Here is a 15,810-nt window from a genome sequence, read left to right as displayed (position 1 = left end):
CACTAAACAAGTAGAGGCCTTGAAAATCATGCTCTGTTACGATAAACAATCTGATTAATATTGATACACACAGTATCAAATGTGAGCAGCAGAATACAGTACATTAAATGTAAAGCAACATTCATTTCAAAGGCACTTGCTGAATCCACAGTTTAAAAACAATGCATTTGGCTACTTTCTCTATACACAATAATAATAAAACGACAACCATCAGATATCACGATAATGGAGGGTGACAACACTTGCGCATTTCTATTCAACAGTGCAACATACTCGGCCTTACTCCGTCACTGTGACAGCAAATTAAATGTTAAAGGGAAAAATTAACAACATGAGACACTGGGTGCAAATAAGCCACACACACTTCACAAAGAACATGTAATATAGATGTTTCTCAACTTAAAGTACTGTGAGGTGAAATCAAACCTAAATCTTCCTATAGCAGCTCATTCACAGCACTACAGTTAGATATTCTCTGAGCCCTATGAGTATTTTAAATTACATATAGAATGATAAAAGCATATATAGATCCAGCTATCATACTACAGCAATGTTACTCTGTTTTCAGGACAGTACACAGGATAAAGAGTTCTCCTAAATATTTCAGCATGAACTCTTTCAATCAGCTCAGCATGAAGTCATTTCTCAAGGTCTTAATTGGACTTTTTTTCACCTTAAAGCTTTAAGTAAGACTGGAATGAACACATGGAAATAGACAATATATTATGTTCCGTGGAAATAGAGAATATATTACGTTCCAGCCTTCCGCTGATTTTACGACCTTCTGGCAGATCATTTTAGCTGCAAGTTACAACAGCGCAATTGCAACAACTAATATAAATTCAAACATCCATGATGACTGGACAGATGAAGATTAATCATTAGACTATCAAGGATCGCACCTTCCTGGTATCCCTAATGGTAAGTGTTCTCTCTATTCTATCTATTTCTTAAGTGACTTACCACCATTTATTATAATATTATCCTCTGTATTTTTCATTTTTCAGTGAATATCAGGTACTTTCCTATATTTAATTTACTGTACATCTAAATGTTCATAAAAGTTCAAAGTAAAGTTGAAGGTTATATCAAAAACAGAGAAAAACAAAGAAAAAGTGACCTTTTCAACAAAAAATATCAATAAATGAACACAACAGGCATCTCCAACCACTGTCATTAGTCAAACTACATGGGTTTTACTTGTTGGAGAGGATGAAGGTGTTTCCACATTCACTGCGGAGCCTCTGAATGTCCAAATGGTTCATATCTGACAACCATGGAAAGCTGAGAAACTGCATTTTACCTGAATTACTTACTTGTATCTATAGGATTAGTGGTTCAATGGGTATTAAACGTTTTACATTAGTAAATGATTTTGGTTGCCAGTGGCTGTTTGGGTCTTTGAGGCTTACCCATGTTCTGGCTATTCAAAGGTTCGCTTTTCACTGCAATATAACTCATTCTTTGTAAATAAACTGATCTGGTCATTGAGTGATGTGTTAACTGATTCCCTTTTTGATTTAGAGCAGTTGGGTGACGTTTGACTGACAACTTAAATAATCAGCAATCCAGCATTTTTTCCAGCCACAGCAAGGCAGTTGTTAGACTAACTTCAGCAAAAAAAATATAAAGTACAAATTAAATATTGCATCAATTAACATGGTCCTAAATTGGGGGTCTCCATTCATGAACTGACACAGTGGGCTGCAAAGATCCTGTATCCTTCAACTCTTATCACTTTTTCTGGTACAACACATTTCAGTCAAACCATTCAGTTACATCTTATAACTTCATGTTCACACTTTGCTCTATTCTATTATGCTTCAGGTAAAATAAGAACAGCAACATGAACAGGCCAGTTTTATGTAGCTATTCACATTTGTAAGGGGTGTTTTTTTTCCCTATAAAACAAATGTTTAAAGAATTCCTGTGATTCTAGTCAACTCTGGTTCCTGCCTGTAGAGAAAGTGTGGCCCTAAATGGCAGCTGTTCCGACCATATAGACGTAAGTACATTAAGAGCTGTAACTTTAGAGGAGCGAGTATAATAACGTGAACAGGCAGTGTTCCCTAATCTGCACTTTCACTGGCAGGTTAAGAAGCACTGACATAAGTTATTAAAATCTTTGCTCTGGTCCAGAAAATCCATGTCCACATCCCACTGCAGGTACAGTATATACGCCGTTCAGTTCCATACATCTTCACCTCCTGCAGTTCTGTTGAGTCCATTGATCTTCTCAGGCACCAGGCCTTCCTCAACAGCCACTTTAGACTCATGCACCTGGAAAACAGATGAGCAATGTCACACTGGGCATTCTAGGTTTTGACAGAAGTAAAACTAGTTTCAATCTGCCTATTAATGCATTTACATTTGATGAAAAATGAGCAGTCCTCTGCATTTAAAGGGAACCAAACATCCATAAACTACATAGAATAGAATAGAATAGAATAGAATAGAATAGAATAGAATAGAATAGAATAGAATAGAATAGAATAGAATGCAATACAATACAATGCAATAGCTTTAATTGTCAATGTGTGTAGATTGAAATTGGGAGTGCTATTCCAGTCAGTGCAACAATATTTACAGTATGTGACAGTATGTACATCTAATCCAACACCTCCGATGCAAAATCCAACTGTTAATTCTTCCTAGTGGGTTTACACTAACATCACATACCGGATTCCCTCTGATTGTACAGACAACATTTGCAAACCTTTGCATGATTTTTCACACTGGCAATATAATTTTAATGAGCATTTATGAACTTTATTATTTATTGAAAATTAAAGAATATAATTTTCATTCTATAAATGACAGTTATTTTCATATTCATTTCAAATACTCAAAAACTACTTAAGGTTAATATACTTTTTTTCAAGGACTGGAGTAAAATACATCCAAAGTTCTGCAAAAATGTGTTGGTTTTACTCAGAAAATAAAAAGTCATCGCAGAGCATAAAGCATTCATAAACTATGGTGTACATGCTTGACAGCTTCACAGCTGTGTTTAGGCTCCTCCACAGATATGTCCTTTCATAACCTTTTTCTTCTCTGACACTATCTTAGTATACTTCACATCATCATTTCCTACTGTTTTTAAAAGGCCAAATTATTGTAAGCTTCCTTCCTTTTTCATTTTTAAAAATATTTTACACACTCACGATTTCATACATGACACAAATTGCATGTAGTGATAATTTTATGTAGTGATTATGACACACCTTTTAAATCATCATCTTTCTCCTAACTTTTCCCTGTTTTAATTTGTTTCCTAACTTGTATGTACCAATATATTTTCATGCATGTCTTCATTACTATTTATTTGTGTAGCAGTACATTAAAATATCATACAGATGCAGAAAATAAGATTTCCAGGTTATTTTGTCTTTTACTGTTCCCAGAGGACTGCAGGAACCCTCTGGTAATCTAACATGAGGTAAAAATGTTACCAGTAGGGATGGGTATCAGAATCCATGGGCCAAATAATTAAAGGCTGCAGTATTGATAGGTTCCGACGTTATCAGTTTTCAAAACAGCCGTTATTACAGCAGCATAACGATTGTCTTGCAAACTTTCTCACTACCTCCATTTCCCGATAAGATGTTCATCTGTGATGTATTTTTGTGATTTTTCAGTCCAGATGGGGGACCTGGGTTTGGGTTTCTATTACCGGCCAGTGTTTACACTTCACTAGCGGATATGGAGCAACAAGTCCTTTACACATTTGGGCAGAAAAATGAGCAATCTGTTACAAAACCTAGTGAAAATCTGTCAAGTAAAGGCAGAGAAATGCACAGTTTGGCTGTTAAGCACATAACGCTAGTTGATCTGATTCTTATTTTTTACATAAAAGCCTGCTTGCATATATTTAGTGTTATATGCTAAGTGAATGCTATGCTATAGCCCACCCTGGAGATTAAAAGTGATTGGCAGACAGCTTTTTTTTTGTAGCTATGGATCCATGAATTTAATCTGAAATGGTCAGAATATCATCTGATCTGTGGTTGATAGTTTCAGAGATCAGAGCAGTGGGATTTAGAGATCTGGATGTATGGGTAAACTACAACACTGTCAAAATACTAATGAAGAAAAAAGTGTCTGTTACTGCAGCTCTGAGCATACAACTTTATCTTTAAAAATGAGGTGAGAAAAACTATTTTCTTTTCATGTAAATAATAAATTCATTCTTTTTCTGAAAAGCTTTATCCTCGAGAGGGTAGTAAGGGTCCTGGAGCCTATCCCAGCTGTGTTTCTGCAAAGGAGGGGTATACCCTGGACGTGTCACCAGTTCATCGCAGGGCTGACATATAGAGACGAACAGCATATTACAGTATGAGCAACGGTGTCTGTTATTCACATACTGTGTTATACCTTCTTTTTTATCTTTATTGTTTTTTAAATGCTCAAAAATATTTTCATTACTCTGTTGCTTTTGGATTTTCTAATGTGTTCAAAATCCCCACAGAAAATTGTGTGACTAGATTTACTGTTTGCCAGATAGTCGATGAAAAAAGACTATCTAGCAAACAGTAAATCCAATTATGTGTAACAGCAACAATGGGATATCTGCAATATAAACATGTGTAATAGCAAAAATGGGATATTTATAATATAATTCATGAGAAAACCTTAATCAATTTTTGCTTGGTAGCTTGCCTTGGTCCCCGTTTTTGTCTGTTTGTGTGCACTATGTGATGTTACTTGGTTTTCTCTTTGTATGTCTTACTTCAGTTATGGTATTATGTTATTTGTAAGCTGTTCTTTTTAATTTTTTTTTACCTGCCAATGGGACTCGAGATGGAAATTAGCTCTATGGCTATAATCTCTTGTATTTACATGTAAATGTTCATTAATATGAATTGTCCCATTTTAAAAATAAATAAATCATTCATTCAAAGCAGGACCAATGGCCCTGTGTCTCACCAGCATGTTCTATCAAGAATCAATAATAAGCTGAATTTGCAAGGTTGTCAGGGTCTGCCGCTATGTTAGAGTCCTGTGGTTATGATGCAGGACATCAATCCCCCAATAAAAGTGGGTGATATTTTCACTTGAGGATAACAACAAATTAAATGAAAGTCCATATATGACTTCCTATCAGTGCTCAATAGTAACTATATTGATATCTCTAACCATTTCCATTTTAAAAGCCATCAAAATATGGCCCATAAAAAAAAGGCTGTAAAGTCAACACAAAGGTGTGTTGAAGTTGTTGTGGTGGTCTAACACTTGAACAACACACTCTACGGTGCTGTCTCTTTACATATGCCATCCATATACCTGCTAGGGTCAAGGAGCAATGACCTTGGCTCCTAAATGAAGTCAACGCCCAACTGTCACAAAGCTGTAATACAGCTGACACCCACTGGGATTGGCTCCATGGCAACGGCCAAAATATCAAAATTTGGGCTTCAAAACAGCAGCTCAGAAAGCAATGGGTGATATCATGGTTCCTCCATCTACTCATTATACACAGTCTGTAGATGGGGCTAAGACAGACTGAGGGGGCAGAGCTTTTTAAAGAAACTATTATCTCTTTAATACTCACCTTGAATGGTTCACTAATTCCAATGATGCACTGCAGAGCACTACTGTAGTAGCACAGCACACACTCTCCTCCACGCACAGGAATCTCCTCTTTACTAACATATACCTAAAAAACAGGCAGTATTTACATCATCTGTGGAATCACTCTCCATCCTAATGAATGAGATGAGATGATAAAGAATTACCTGCATCAGCTCCTCATTAAAAGCCACTTCATCATCTTTAACCCAAGTATAGGTGATATAGTCTGACATACTGGTGAATCCGACCTGCATTCCAAACACACATTCAAGAATCACATAGAAATATCTCATTTGGTCTGCTATGATCTGCGGCTGGTGGTGAACAAACCATATAGAGGCCGATCCAGTCCCATGAACTGGAGGGGAAGGGCTGTAGAGGGCTGTAGACGACCATGGCATCAATGTCAGCGCTCCAGTCGCCCTCTGCCCGCAAACGCACCAGAGGGATCTCATACATCTTCCTCAGCTAGACAGACAGACCAGCACAGAGTAAAAACAAGCACATTCATTTAGATTTTTGGCTGTTTCTTTTGTCTGTGTAGGTTCTCATTTGACTAAAACTTTTCTTTTGACTAAAACATTCTCAGGTTCTTGTTTGTGAGAAAATTTTAGGGCTGTCAAAAAAACATTAAGTGCTACAGTTCTGAAGGCTCATACTGAATTGGCAAATGGGATGTTTAGATATGCTTCCAGGGATTTCCTTACCGTTATGAGGATTAGACAGAGTGCACACGCAAAATGAATGGAATTATCAATGTGCAGACCATCATAATTCACTACATTACTTGATGTAAAGGACACCAAGTGGGCTTCAGTAACTTTTACTTTTAAGATGAGTGTTTTTTTATTGATTATATGCTCTAGCATTTCCAAGTTTTTGTAGAAGGTTAGAGTGGGAAAACCATTATCCCAGACAGCCTATAAACCCTCCGAAAACCCAGGGAAAACCAATGGTTTCTGCCTTTGTTTGAAACAAATTGCAAATTCCCTAAAAGTGCTTGTTTCACGAGTTGCATTAAAAGTTATCTTAATTCTCTTGGAGGTGTATTAGTTTATATATTAATGTCATGATTTGTGATGCATATCAGTTGATTATGTCGCGTGATTTTGAAACTGATGCTCTATATGTTTCAGTTATTTCTTTAAGTGCCTTGTAAACTGTCATGATGTTTGTGTAACTATGTTTTATACGTGTATACGTAGAATGTCACCTAAGCTTTATTAACTCCAGTTAAGAGATTTTCCATGTGAGTGTTTCTTGGTTAAAGTTTGGACAAAATGAACTAAATGCCTTCTGATAACAGTATAGAAAAGCTCTCACACTGTCTCACTTCTCTGAAAGTTTCAACACCTGATGAAGGTCATAAAGACCAAAACTCTGCTATAAAGTTTCAAAGATATGAGAAGGTGTGTGGGAGTTTATCCTTGCTGTTTTCAGATATAACCTCTCCCCAACACATTTGTCACTTATATTGGTGTTCAGAGTATAAATAAATAAAGACCTTCTGATAAAATTAAATCCAACAATGCACTCACTTCCAGGCTGAAGATACCAATGACAGGCTTGTGGTCACTGATGCTGTACTCCATCTTGCTGGTGTACAAATCCTGCTTGATCTTCAGAGGGAACTCCTCATCCTCTTCCCGCTGCTCCGCCACCGTTGGCTCCTGCGTACTGACATCCTCACTGCTCTCGTCAGGGGGTGAGGCTTTAGGTTGGAGCCGCCACAGAATCCTGTCGGTCCAGGCGGGTTTTCGCTTCTTACCACTGGACCGGTGGCAAAAGAAAGAGAGTAAAGAGGAAGCGAGGGGTTCATTTTACTCTTTAGATACAGATTCAAGGCTGTGAAGACTCTTTGATGCAAAGTGGAGGGAGAAAAAAAAAAAAAAGCCTATGTTACGTTCTTACATATAATGTATACAAACATACATAGGGTTGATTGCCCTCCAACTAGGTTCATTTTCAGCTTAAGTTTTTAAAATTTAATTTCATCCTGAAATTTAAAGTTCAAATAATAATCATAATAACCATAAAACATCTATTAAAAATCCTGCAAATCCTAACATTGGACTCCAAATACATTTTTAGTTCTGATATTGTATGATTTGCTCTAAGACTGACAGTGATATTTGTTTTTTTTTTTCTTTTTGTTCTATTTAAATAATATATATACTGATGCATGATTTTCCACTATGCTTCAAGTGTCATATTTCAAATTTTGACATATGTGTGATGAGTATTAACACTTCAAGACAGAGATTACAATAAATGCTTCACTGGAACACAAGTTTTTTCTCTTTGCAGCTCTAAAGTTATATTTAGCAAGATTGGTCAAGATCTATTTCTGTCACATAGGGTGCAGAAACAGTATAATTCTTCATTTAGGCAAACATGATATATGAACTATTTAGAATATCAGTGACATGAAATGGGCGCTAAACAACCAAATCATGCATCTGTTGCTTTATTTCACTGTCAGCTCATATCTCTAGTTCCTCCTCCACCTTTTCACTGATGACTACATTTGAAAACACCCATTTCTACCACTTTCAAAGTATTTGGGAGCATTTACTATATCTTTTACACTGATCAGAACCTGAAAGACCTCACAAGTATAATCTAACCGACACACATTGATATAACCATAGTCACAGAGCTTGTGGTGTTAAAAAATCTATTTATGGCCATGCATGTTAGTTGTGATGTGGCAGCTGTTCAGGGAGACGTTACTCACCAGCTTTTACATAAACAAACCACTACAGCAGCAGGATGATATTACATGGTGGAGGTTAAATGCAGGTTAATATGAACCACTCATACTTTGCTGTTTAAAGGAATCCTGTGGAGTTTTTTTTTTTTAACTACTTAAAATAATTTTACTGTTTCAACGAAAAATTTTGTGTGTGTGCCCTTTAGACCTAAAAATGTCATTGTTTTTAACAAAGGAGATGTTTGTGTTTCTCTTTTCATTTATGCTCCTCTCAATGAATTGAAGGGAACTGGAATCAGTTAAATCATGGGTGAAATCATGCACTTTGATAAAACAATTAGACTGAAATAAGATTCAGATTAAAATTAAGTGTGGGGATGTCCCTGTTTCAGCAGGGCATTATCAATTACGTTCCACTATTTTTATATATTCCTTTCTGAATTATATGTTATTTTGAATGAAACTTATGACTCAGACATGTGGAACAAGCTGATATTTTCTAGATTTTGGGAGCATTTTTTAACGTATATTAATTTGGGGATTTTTCAGCCTCGTGCCTGTTCAGCTCTATGTGCTGTCCACAAACAACTGGCCAATGATTTTCATAGCTAGGTTAGATAAGCATGTCCAAAGAGAAAATCAGTATTGCTGGTTGGAAGAAAAAACACATACTTTTCACCCTTAGAAAAGACTTCCATATCAACAGGGTTTGGGATATCTACAAATAATACAATACTGTGTGCGGTAGCGCCATCTACAGGCACAGGTGTGTAGCTGTAGGACATACATCCTGGAGCATTTTATTGTGATAATGAAGCGTGTTCTTCTGTTAGTAAATAGGAATATTCATTTTCATCAGCCATATAAATGGCTTGGTAGGAATAATGTCTTTGTACGGGAAGAAGTACGGGAAGAAAATGGAATTTTTCTAGATGTAAATTACAGTCAGTCAGTACTGATCTAAATACATCCACACACACATAACACCTTAGGATGATTCTTACGATTTCTTCATATTAGTTACTCTATACTTTTCCAAATGCTAGTTAAGCTTATGGAAAATTCCTATATTCAACGTATTTTAAGCCTAAATTGTAATATCAGTGTTTGCTTTCTTGTTGTCTTTGTTTCAACCTTTTCACACTGTGTCACCATTTCCATGCATCATGATGCTACTAGTGATTAAAAAAAAATTCCACAGTGTCACTTTAATGGCAACAGTATTGGCTCCAAAAACAAACAGGCCTCTGAGCTCTGGACAAGAATCTCAGTCTTTCTTAGTAGAGACACCATGGTTTGTCTCTGTTAGTTCTGTTTGTTTACTTTGCAGTATGTTATAGATGAAGGTCATCATCTTCATCAAGCCTTTCCAAAACTAGTGCCAATGTTACCATAAGGAATGAAAGAAGCAGGATACCGCAATTTCTGTGTTGTTCAACACAGCATCTCATGTAGAGTCAGGTAACATTAAAAATGTGTAATAGTTATGTAGATGTTTAAACTCTTACTTAAAGGCAAACCATGTCCTGTAGAGCCTGTGAAATTGAAAAGATGTGTAGAATAGGTAGTTACTCAATTCTACTTTGAGCAGAGGTCTGAAAATAAAAAGTCATTTAAAGAAGGTGGCTAAGATTTTAAAGATCTGATTATGATTAAGATTATGCGACAAAAGTTACCTGCTGTCATAAGTATCAGAGTTTAAGTCAAACTTGTATGTGGGCTTAAAGTCCAGAGGCCCTTCCTCAAACTCCTGCAGCAACTGTTCCTTCTTCTTCATCATGGTCAACTGAGAAGGACACACACACATGCCATAACCTTCCAATCATACACACAGCACTAAACTGTAACTAATGTTAACCTGTTTACACATTTTCTTGTCATTCTAAGACTGTTACATCAACTAAAGTTAATTATTCTGGCTCAGTGAACAGCTGGCCTATTATTGCATCGATGTCAAACCTGATCCTGGCTCCATAGCAGGCTGTAGGTTTGATTGTTTATACAGGAGCGGACAAAGTGCATGCCATGGTCCTGAATACGGAAGTTGAGGTCACCAAACCAAAACACTAGCCTGTATCAAGAGAGGAACAGAAAGAAACTAATACATCATTTCAAAACCTGTGTAAGGCAGTAATCAATGTGTGTTTTGAGTCAGAACATAGAAAAAAAGTGTCACTGCCACAAAGTATCTGAATGAATAAAACATTGACAAACTAAATACAAGATTTACAAAGCTCTACAGATTAAAACCACACGCGATCAGGAGGAAGCCTCTCCAGAATATCAAATACCATTGCAGCGTGAGAAATGTTTCTATGCTCCATCTGAAAGCTTTATTGGAACAAAAAATGCCTGAGCCACTAGAACTATGATCCAATTCAGAGCCTGAGGACTGTGTTCCTTTCATTCTCTGGAACTTAACCTAGCCTTACAGTTGTAGGTGTAGGACCAAGCAATTTAGCCAGAAACCACTGGGGCTAATGACCTCAGGGAGGGATCATACCAGCAGAGGCATACAGAGGCAAAGTCGCATCTCTACAAAGCAATCTGTATGTGTTTAGGAACACCCATCCTTTGTACAGGCAGTACAAAACTTTATAAATAATCAAAAAGGTCATGTATAGTTTGCATGTCAAATTTCATCATCTGCTCACCTGTGGTCAATAATTCTTGGAGCTTTAGTGCAGTTAAACATCTGTGTGTCCATGATGTACTCAAATTCATCCACTCTCTCTGTGGCATATTTCATGTGAGCCGCCAAGTGGCAGTTGAGAAAACACAGCATGTGTCCGTAGAAAGACAGACGGATGGACACGCCACCTTTGTTACCCTGAGACAGAAAAGAGGTTCTATTGAACAGTTATTATAAGTTATCTGTGTAAGGGACACCGGTGCTTTTACCACTTCAAAAAGATGTCTCACTTACTTCTGATTCTGTGGTTAGATTCTCCAATGTGGCACACAAAAACATGGTATTTTATTGCACATTTACTTCATTTGTGTGCTTGAATTTCTTACCCAGTAGCCAAAAATGCCTGTCCGTGTGTATGTGGCCTGAATGTCTCTGATGAAGGGAACATGCTCCATTTTAGAGAAGAAGAGCAGTAGAAGACCCTGCATTCGAATGGATGACACCTGCAACAAATGGAAAATAAAAACATAATAATGTAGCTGCAGCCTTAGTTTACACATGAGTTCTGTGAGGGTATTTCCAGATAATTTGGATTTGTACCTTGACATAACTCAATGGTGCTAAAGTGGACATGAACAGATGACTCCAAGGATCATCAAACACAATGTCCGACACAAATCTCAGTGGCCCCGAGTACACCTCCTGCAGACTAATGCACAATTTTACCAATCAGTCATTTTGCTCCATATCTAATTATACTGAACTCACAACATCATATTTAAGTCAAAATGAGTGACTATATTATGCTAAGTTAGTAGTCATAAAGTGACAGGTGGTATAAGACAATGTACAAGACAATAGAAGACAATTTTTTGTTTATATCTTACTTCTCTTTTAGTCATGAAATGCATAAGGAGCTTGGGTTACAATGTACTACTTGTTCTGTAAAATAGGATTTAGAAATTATATACTACTAATATTCGCCATTTAAACTCAATCTGAACAATTGCTGGGTGCGCCAGTAAATCTACATCCCTCAGCCATTTACCCAATGACATAGAGGTCTGGGCTCTTAGGGGAATTCAGATGGAGAAGCAAGGACACATCATCTGGGGGATCGGCTGTGGCCACATTCCACGTCACAATGTGTAACCTGCAGTCAGAGAAAACAGAAAACCTTTTCACTATTTTCACTGTAGTATGTGTGACTTTTGAATGCTTTTACACTATAGACACTGTTTTATTTCCATAAGCATGTCAATGCCCTGCAGTTAACACATAATGAAGGCAGTCATCCTTTCATGGAAATTTATAACATCCATATTACTGCATTTTCTTTCCTTAGCTGTGACAGTAAAATACAGGACAAAGTTCAACCAGTGTTTCACTTAAAATGAATCAAGACTCTTGTCTTGGCCTGTGATAAAGTATCTTATTCAACTTACAGATAAAAAATCAAAGGGAACAAAGAGAAAACTAGAAGCACTCGGAGAGCGCAGACCTCCGCCAAGGCTGATCAGTGGGCCCCCCCGTGGGCCCCCCCACCCCCGATCACCCCCAAAAGTTAATCATTTCTTCCTTATCCCATTTCCAACAAACCCTGAAAATTTCATCAAATCTGTCCATAACTTTTTGAGTTATGTTGCAAACTAACGGACAGACAAACAGACAGACAAACAAACCCTGGCAAAAACATAACCTCTTTGGCGGAGGTAAAAAGGAGGTAAAGGAGGATTATTCCTGTACAATACCACAACCAAAAACTCAGCAGCGCAAGAGAGGACATCTTTTTCCACCTGAAACTATGTTTCTTTGGTTTGTTTGCTCTCTTGCCACAGATGACAAAGGCATTGTCCAGAGTCTTAGCCACTTTCTCATGCAGCTCATCGCTGGGGTCCAGATCATCCACACAGGTCATTAGCTGATTGAGCCGTTGGCGCAGAATCAGTTTGCTGCCCGTTGACTGTGTCGTACTGCTGGCAATGCTGTCAGAGCGGTAGCGCACTGGGGTACCAAAAAACTGATGGATTTCATCCATTATGGTTCAAAAGCGAAGCTGAGCAAGATCAGTGGGCTTCTCAAGAGCAGTGAAGGAAAAAAAAAAAAATCAGTTTTAGAAGGTAAAATCTTAGAAATCTCCACGTATGGCTCTGTTCAATAGTGTGAGAGTCTTGTTTTGTTTTGTGGTTTGTGAAGAACAAACCCACTGAGTGAACACAAAACTCCTGGTTCCAGGCTCTTAGATTAGCCAAATGATTAGCAAAGTAGTTAATTTCTCTACAAGTCCTCTATGTATGCTAAAAATTCCTATAATCTCATTGCAAAATGTCTCTTCAATAGCCTTATTTAAAAAAATTAGGACACCAGAGTTCACGAGAATAAAACTCTCTTCCGCACTCAGCTGCTCTTTACGTGGGCAAAATGTCAAAACCACATTTTTGTTTTTAGATCCGCATTAAGCGTTTATTGTTTGGAAACCAAATCCACAAGCCGGAATGCAGTCAGCTTTGTAGACTGGCAAACACTGCAGACTGTGTCCTCATTCAGACTTAAATCAGACAGACAATTACATTTTATGACAAGCTTCTGTGTTCTGCCATGAGTGAAATGAACTGACATGAGGAAAAAGTCAGCTAAACAAAGACTTGGGCTCTGTAAGCAAAAATATTGCAGCTGTAAACTTTATTTTAAATAGAGAAAAGAAAAGGTAGTGTAAACAACAAGACTGGTTATCATTTGAAAGAATTTCAACTTCTCTTCATTGCAAAGGTGTATGAAAAAAACAAAACCAAAAATGAACATCATCTTACACTACACAAGACATGTTGGTTACCAGTCACTACACTGCACCTATCCTCTTACTTCTTCAAACAAGGAAACGAGAAAAAAGTAACCACCAATGAACCTACTGTTCCTGCTGATATGAAAGCCTGAAAACCTCACAAATTACTCAAACTCCTTTCAGCTTGGGCATCAATAATCTTCTAATACACAAAGGTGATTTATAAATTTCAATCAAAGCTGTTGCATGTGCATAAGCTTAATGAATACATCATCAGGTCCTTGCATCATTACGTATGCGCATTTGTATAAAATATCCACTGGTGGAGCAAAAATACTTGTAAGGCAGGGTCCAACCTGAAACTGTCTCCTTTGTGGTTTCCCTTCTTCAAACTGAGGTCTGACTGCTGGGCATCCGACTGTTCCTCGGTCTCCTCCATACCTGTAAGACACGAATATCTATCATATAATAAACCTGTACTAGGGGACTGCAACCACAGGTACAGCTTGGACAAAGTAAAGCCCCGTCACAGAGGAATTCCTCTTACTTGAGAAAAAGCAGTACCGCCACAGTGCAAAAATACTCCGTTTTAAGAAAAGTCTGTATTTTATAACTCAAAAGTAAGTATTCAAAGATTAAAATTAAGCATACATATTGATGCTGTGGTAAGAGGAATAACTTTACTGCACAACGACAACATAAATTTTTCATACCTTGGCTAAATATAGTCAATCATACGTGGAGGCTTTCACTTTGACTGCAGAACGTTTCCTTCTACCGGTAATAGAGAATTTGTAGTTTTATTACGGTAACGGAGTATTTCTCAGATCACTTCATGCACATATGCAATGGCAAATCCCCTGCTTGTTAGCCAACACTGCTATGGCACAGTCGATACTTTTTCCGACTTTAACATATCTATCTTCTCTGGCTTGTGTTTAGACTGTTAACACTGTAATCACACTATTATGAAAAGCCCGTCGTGCTAAATGCATAGAACGCAAGCTAACATTATCATGATGGTTTGCTGTTGTCATCTTGTCATGAAACTAGCAAAACTTAACCCAGGTCCACATTTCACACTCAAATTAATGACAGTGTTTTGCTGTATACTACCTTGGTGACAGGCGTATTATTTTGGTCGTTTTGTTGGCTGAAGTCAGATTTACAGTACAACGGACAGGATGCAGCAGTTTAACGTCACAGTACAGAGGCTAATGTTGTTATTCCGGCCCTTAACCGGAAGTGGAGCACTTTCAAAATAAAAAACACACATATAGCAACAACAACAATAATAATAATAATAATAATAATAATAATAATAATTATTATTATTATTATTATTATTATTATTATTATTATTATTATTATTATTTCTTTATTTTTTTGAAAATCCATGGCATGAACTGAGAAAAGGTCTGAATTGGGGGTGAGTTGATAATGAAATAAAAGCTCCTAAACTGACATGTTACATACCATAGCCTCAGTTGGAACTTTAGATTTCAGGATGATGAATTCATGACTCAGTAGTAATAAAGTCATAATAATAATTTTTAAAAATGGAGTTCACGTTAAAATTATTATAATATGTAATTATAATTATAATCAAATGCAGCATTTCACTGTGCTTCAGTAGAAATTGATTGTAGTATATATACAGTTGCAATCAGAAATATTGAAGGATTTATCAATTAAAGGTTTTTCAAGGAGGAAAATTCTGTTCTGGATGACTTTGAGTTGAATGGCTCATAAAACAACACAGAAAATCCATTATGTTATATTTCTGTGTAACAGTGTACTTTAAAACAGAAATGCCACAATCATCCAACCCCTATATTATTGTTATTGATGTTGTTTTTGTTGTTATTGTTGAATGCTTTTAAATCTTTATGACAGTGTTTGTGGCCTAAAGTGGAGTTCCATATGAAACACATTTCTGTTGCTGCCTTGACCATTGAATTTCCCCATCGTGGGAACAGTAACGTCTCTAATCTAATGTGGGTTTCTCTGCATTGACAGAAATAAATGTTTTCATTCACCTACTGTGCAGGGAGATGTACTGCAACATTTCTGTACAACAAAAACACTGACGTTGCACAGGGGAGTTTTAGA

At 37.0% G+C, this 15,810-nt stretch overlaps 1 protein-coding gene across 3 annotated transcripts; it reads right to left on the bottom strand.

Moving 5' to 3' along the window:
- Positions 1-1,444: 1,444 nt before the first annotated feature.
- inpp5ka (inositol polyphosphate-5-phosphatase Ka) lies at positions 1,445-14,940 on the bottom strand. Of its 3 annotated transcripts, XM_030152018.1 has the most exons (14): positions 14,815-14,940; positions 14,055-14,139; positions 11,965-12,069; positions 11,517-11,625; positions 11,303-11,419; positions 10,939-11,114; positions 10,244-10,355; positions 9,961-10,070; positions 9,793-9,819; positions 7,110-7,341; positions 5,902-6,039; positions 5,736-5,819; positions 5,552-5,656; positions 1,445-2,280 (listed from the first exon to the last, which is right to left on the bottom strand). In XM_030152018.1, the coding sequence occupies exons 2-14, from the start codon at positions 14,135-14,137 to the stop codon at positions 2,185-2,187; spliced, it is 1,494 nt and encodes a 497-aa protein (XP_030007878.1). In that variant the 5' UTR covers positions 14,138-14,139; positions 14,815-14,940; the 3' UTR covers positions 1,445-2,184. The 3 variants fall into 3 exon arrangements, with proteins under 3 accessions (XP_030007878.1, XP_030007876.1, XP_030007877.1); XM_030152016.1 differs by lacking the exons at positions 14,055-14,139; positions 14,815-14,940 and adding an exon at positions 12,713-13,497; XM_030152017.1 differs by lacking the exons at positions 9,793-9,819; positions 14,055-14,139; positions 14,815-14,940 and adding an exon at positions 12,713-13,488.
- Between the last annotated feature and the right edge of the window lie 870 nt (positions 14,941-15,810).

The sequence above is a fragment of the Sphaeramia orbicularis genome, chromosome 13, assembly GCF_902148855.1.
Source record: "Sphaeramia orbicularis chromosome 13, fSphaOr1.1, whole genome shotgun sequence".
In the NCBI taxonomy this organism is placed as follows: Eukaryota; Metazoa; Chordata; class Actinopteri; order Kurtiformes; family Apogonidae; genus Sphaeramia; species Sphaeramia orbicularis.
The sequence above is the reverse complement of the archived record's forward strand: the minus strand, read 5'-3'. Positions and strand labels throughout refer to the sequence as shown.

Excerpts from the sequence above, each read along its gene's own strand:
- inpp5ka (XM_030152016.1), bottom strand. The coding sequence starts at position 12,954 with ATGGATGAAATCCATCAGTTTTTTGGTACCCCAGTGCGCTACCGCTCT. Across the intron at positions 9,820-9,960 it reads TCTGATACTTATGACAGCAG|GCTCTACAGGACATGGTTTG; the intron begins GTAACTTTTGTC and ends TCAATTTCACAG. Across the intron at positions 6,040-7,109 it reads TTGGTATCTTCAGCCTGGAA|CTGAGGAAGATGTATGAGAT; the intron begins GTGAGTGCATTG and ends CTGTCTGTCTAG.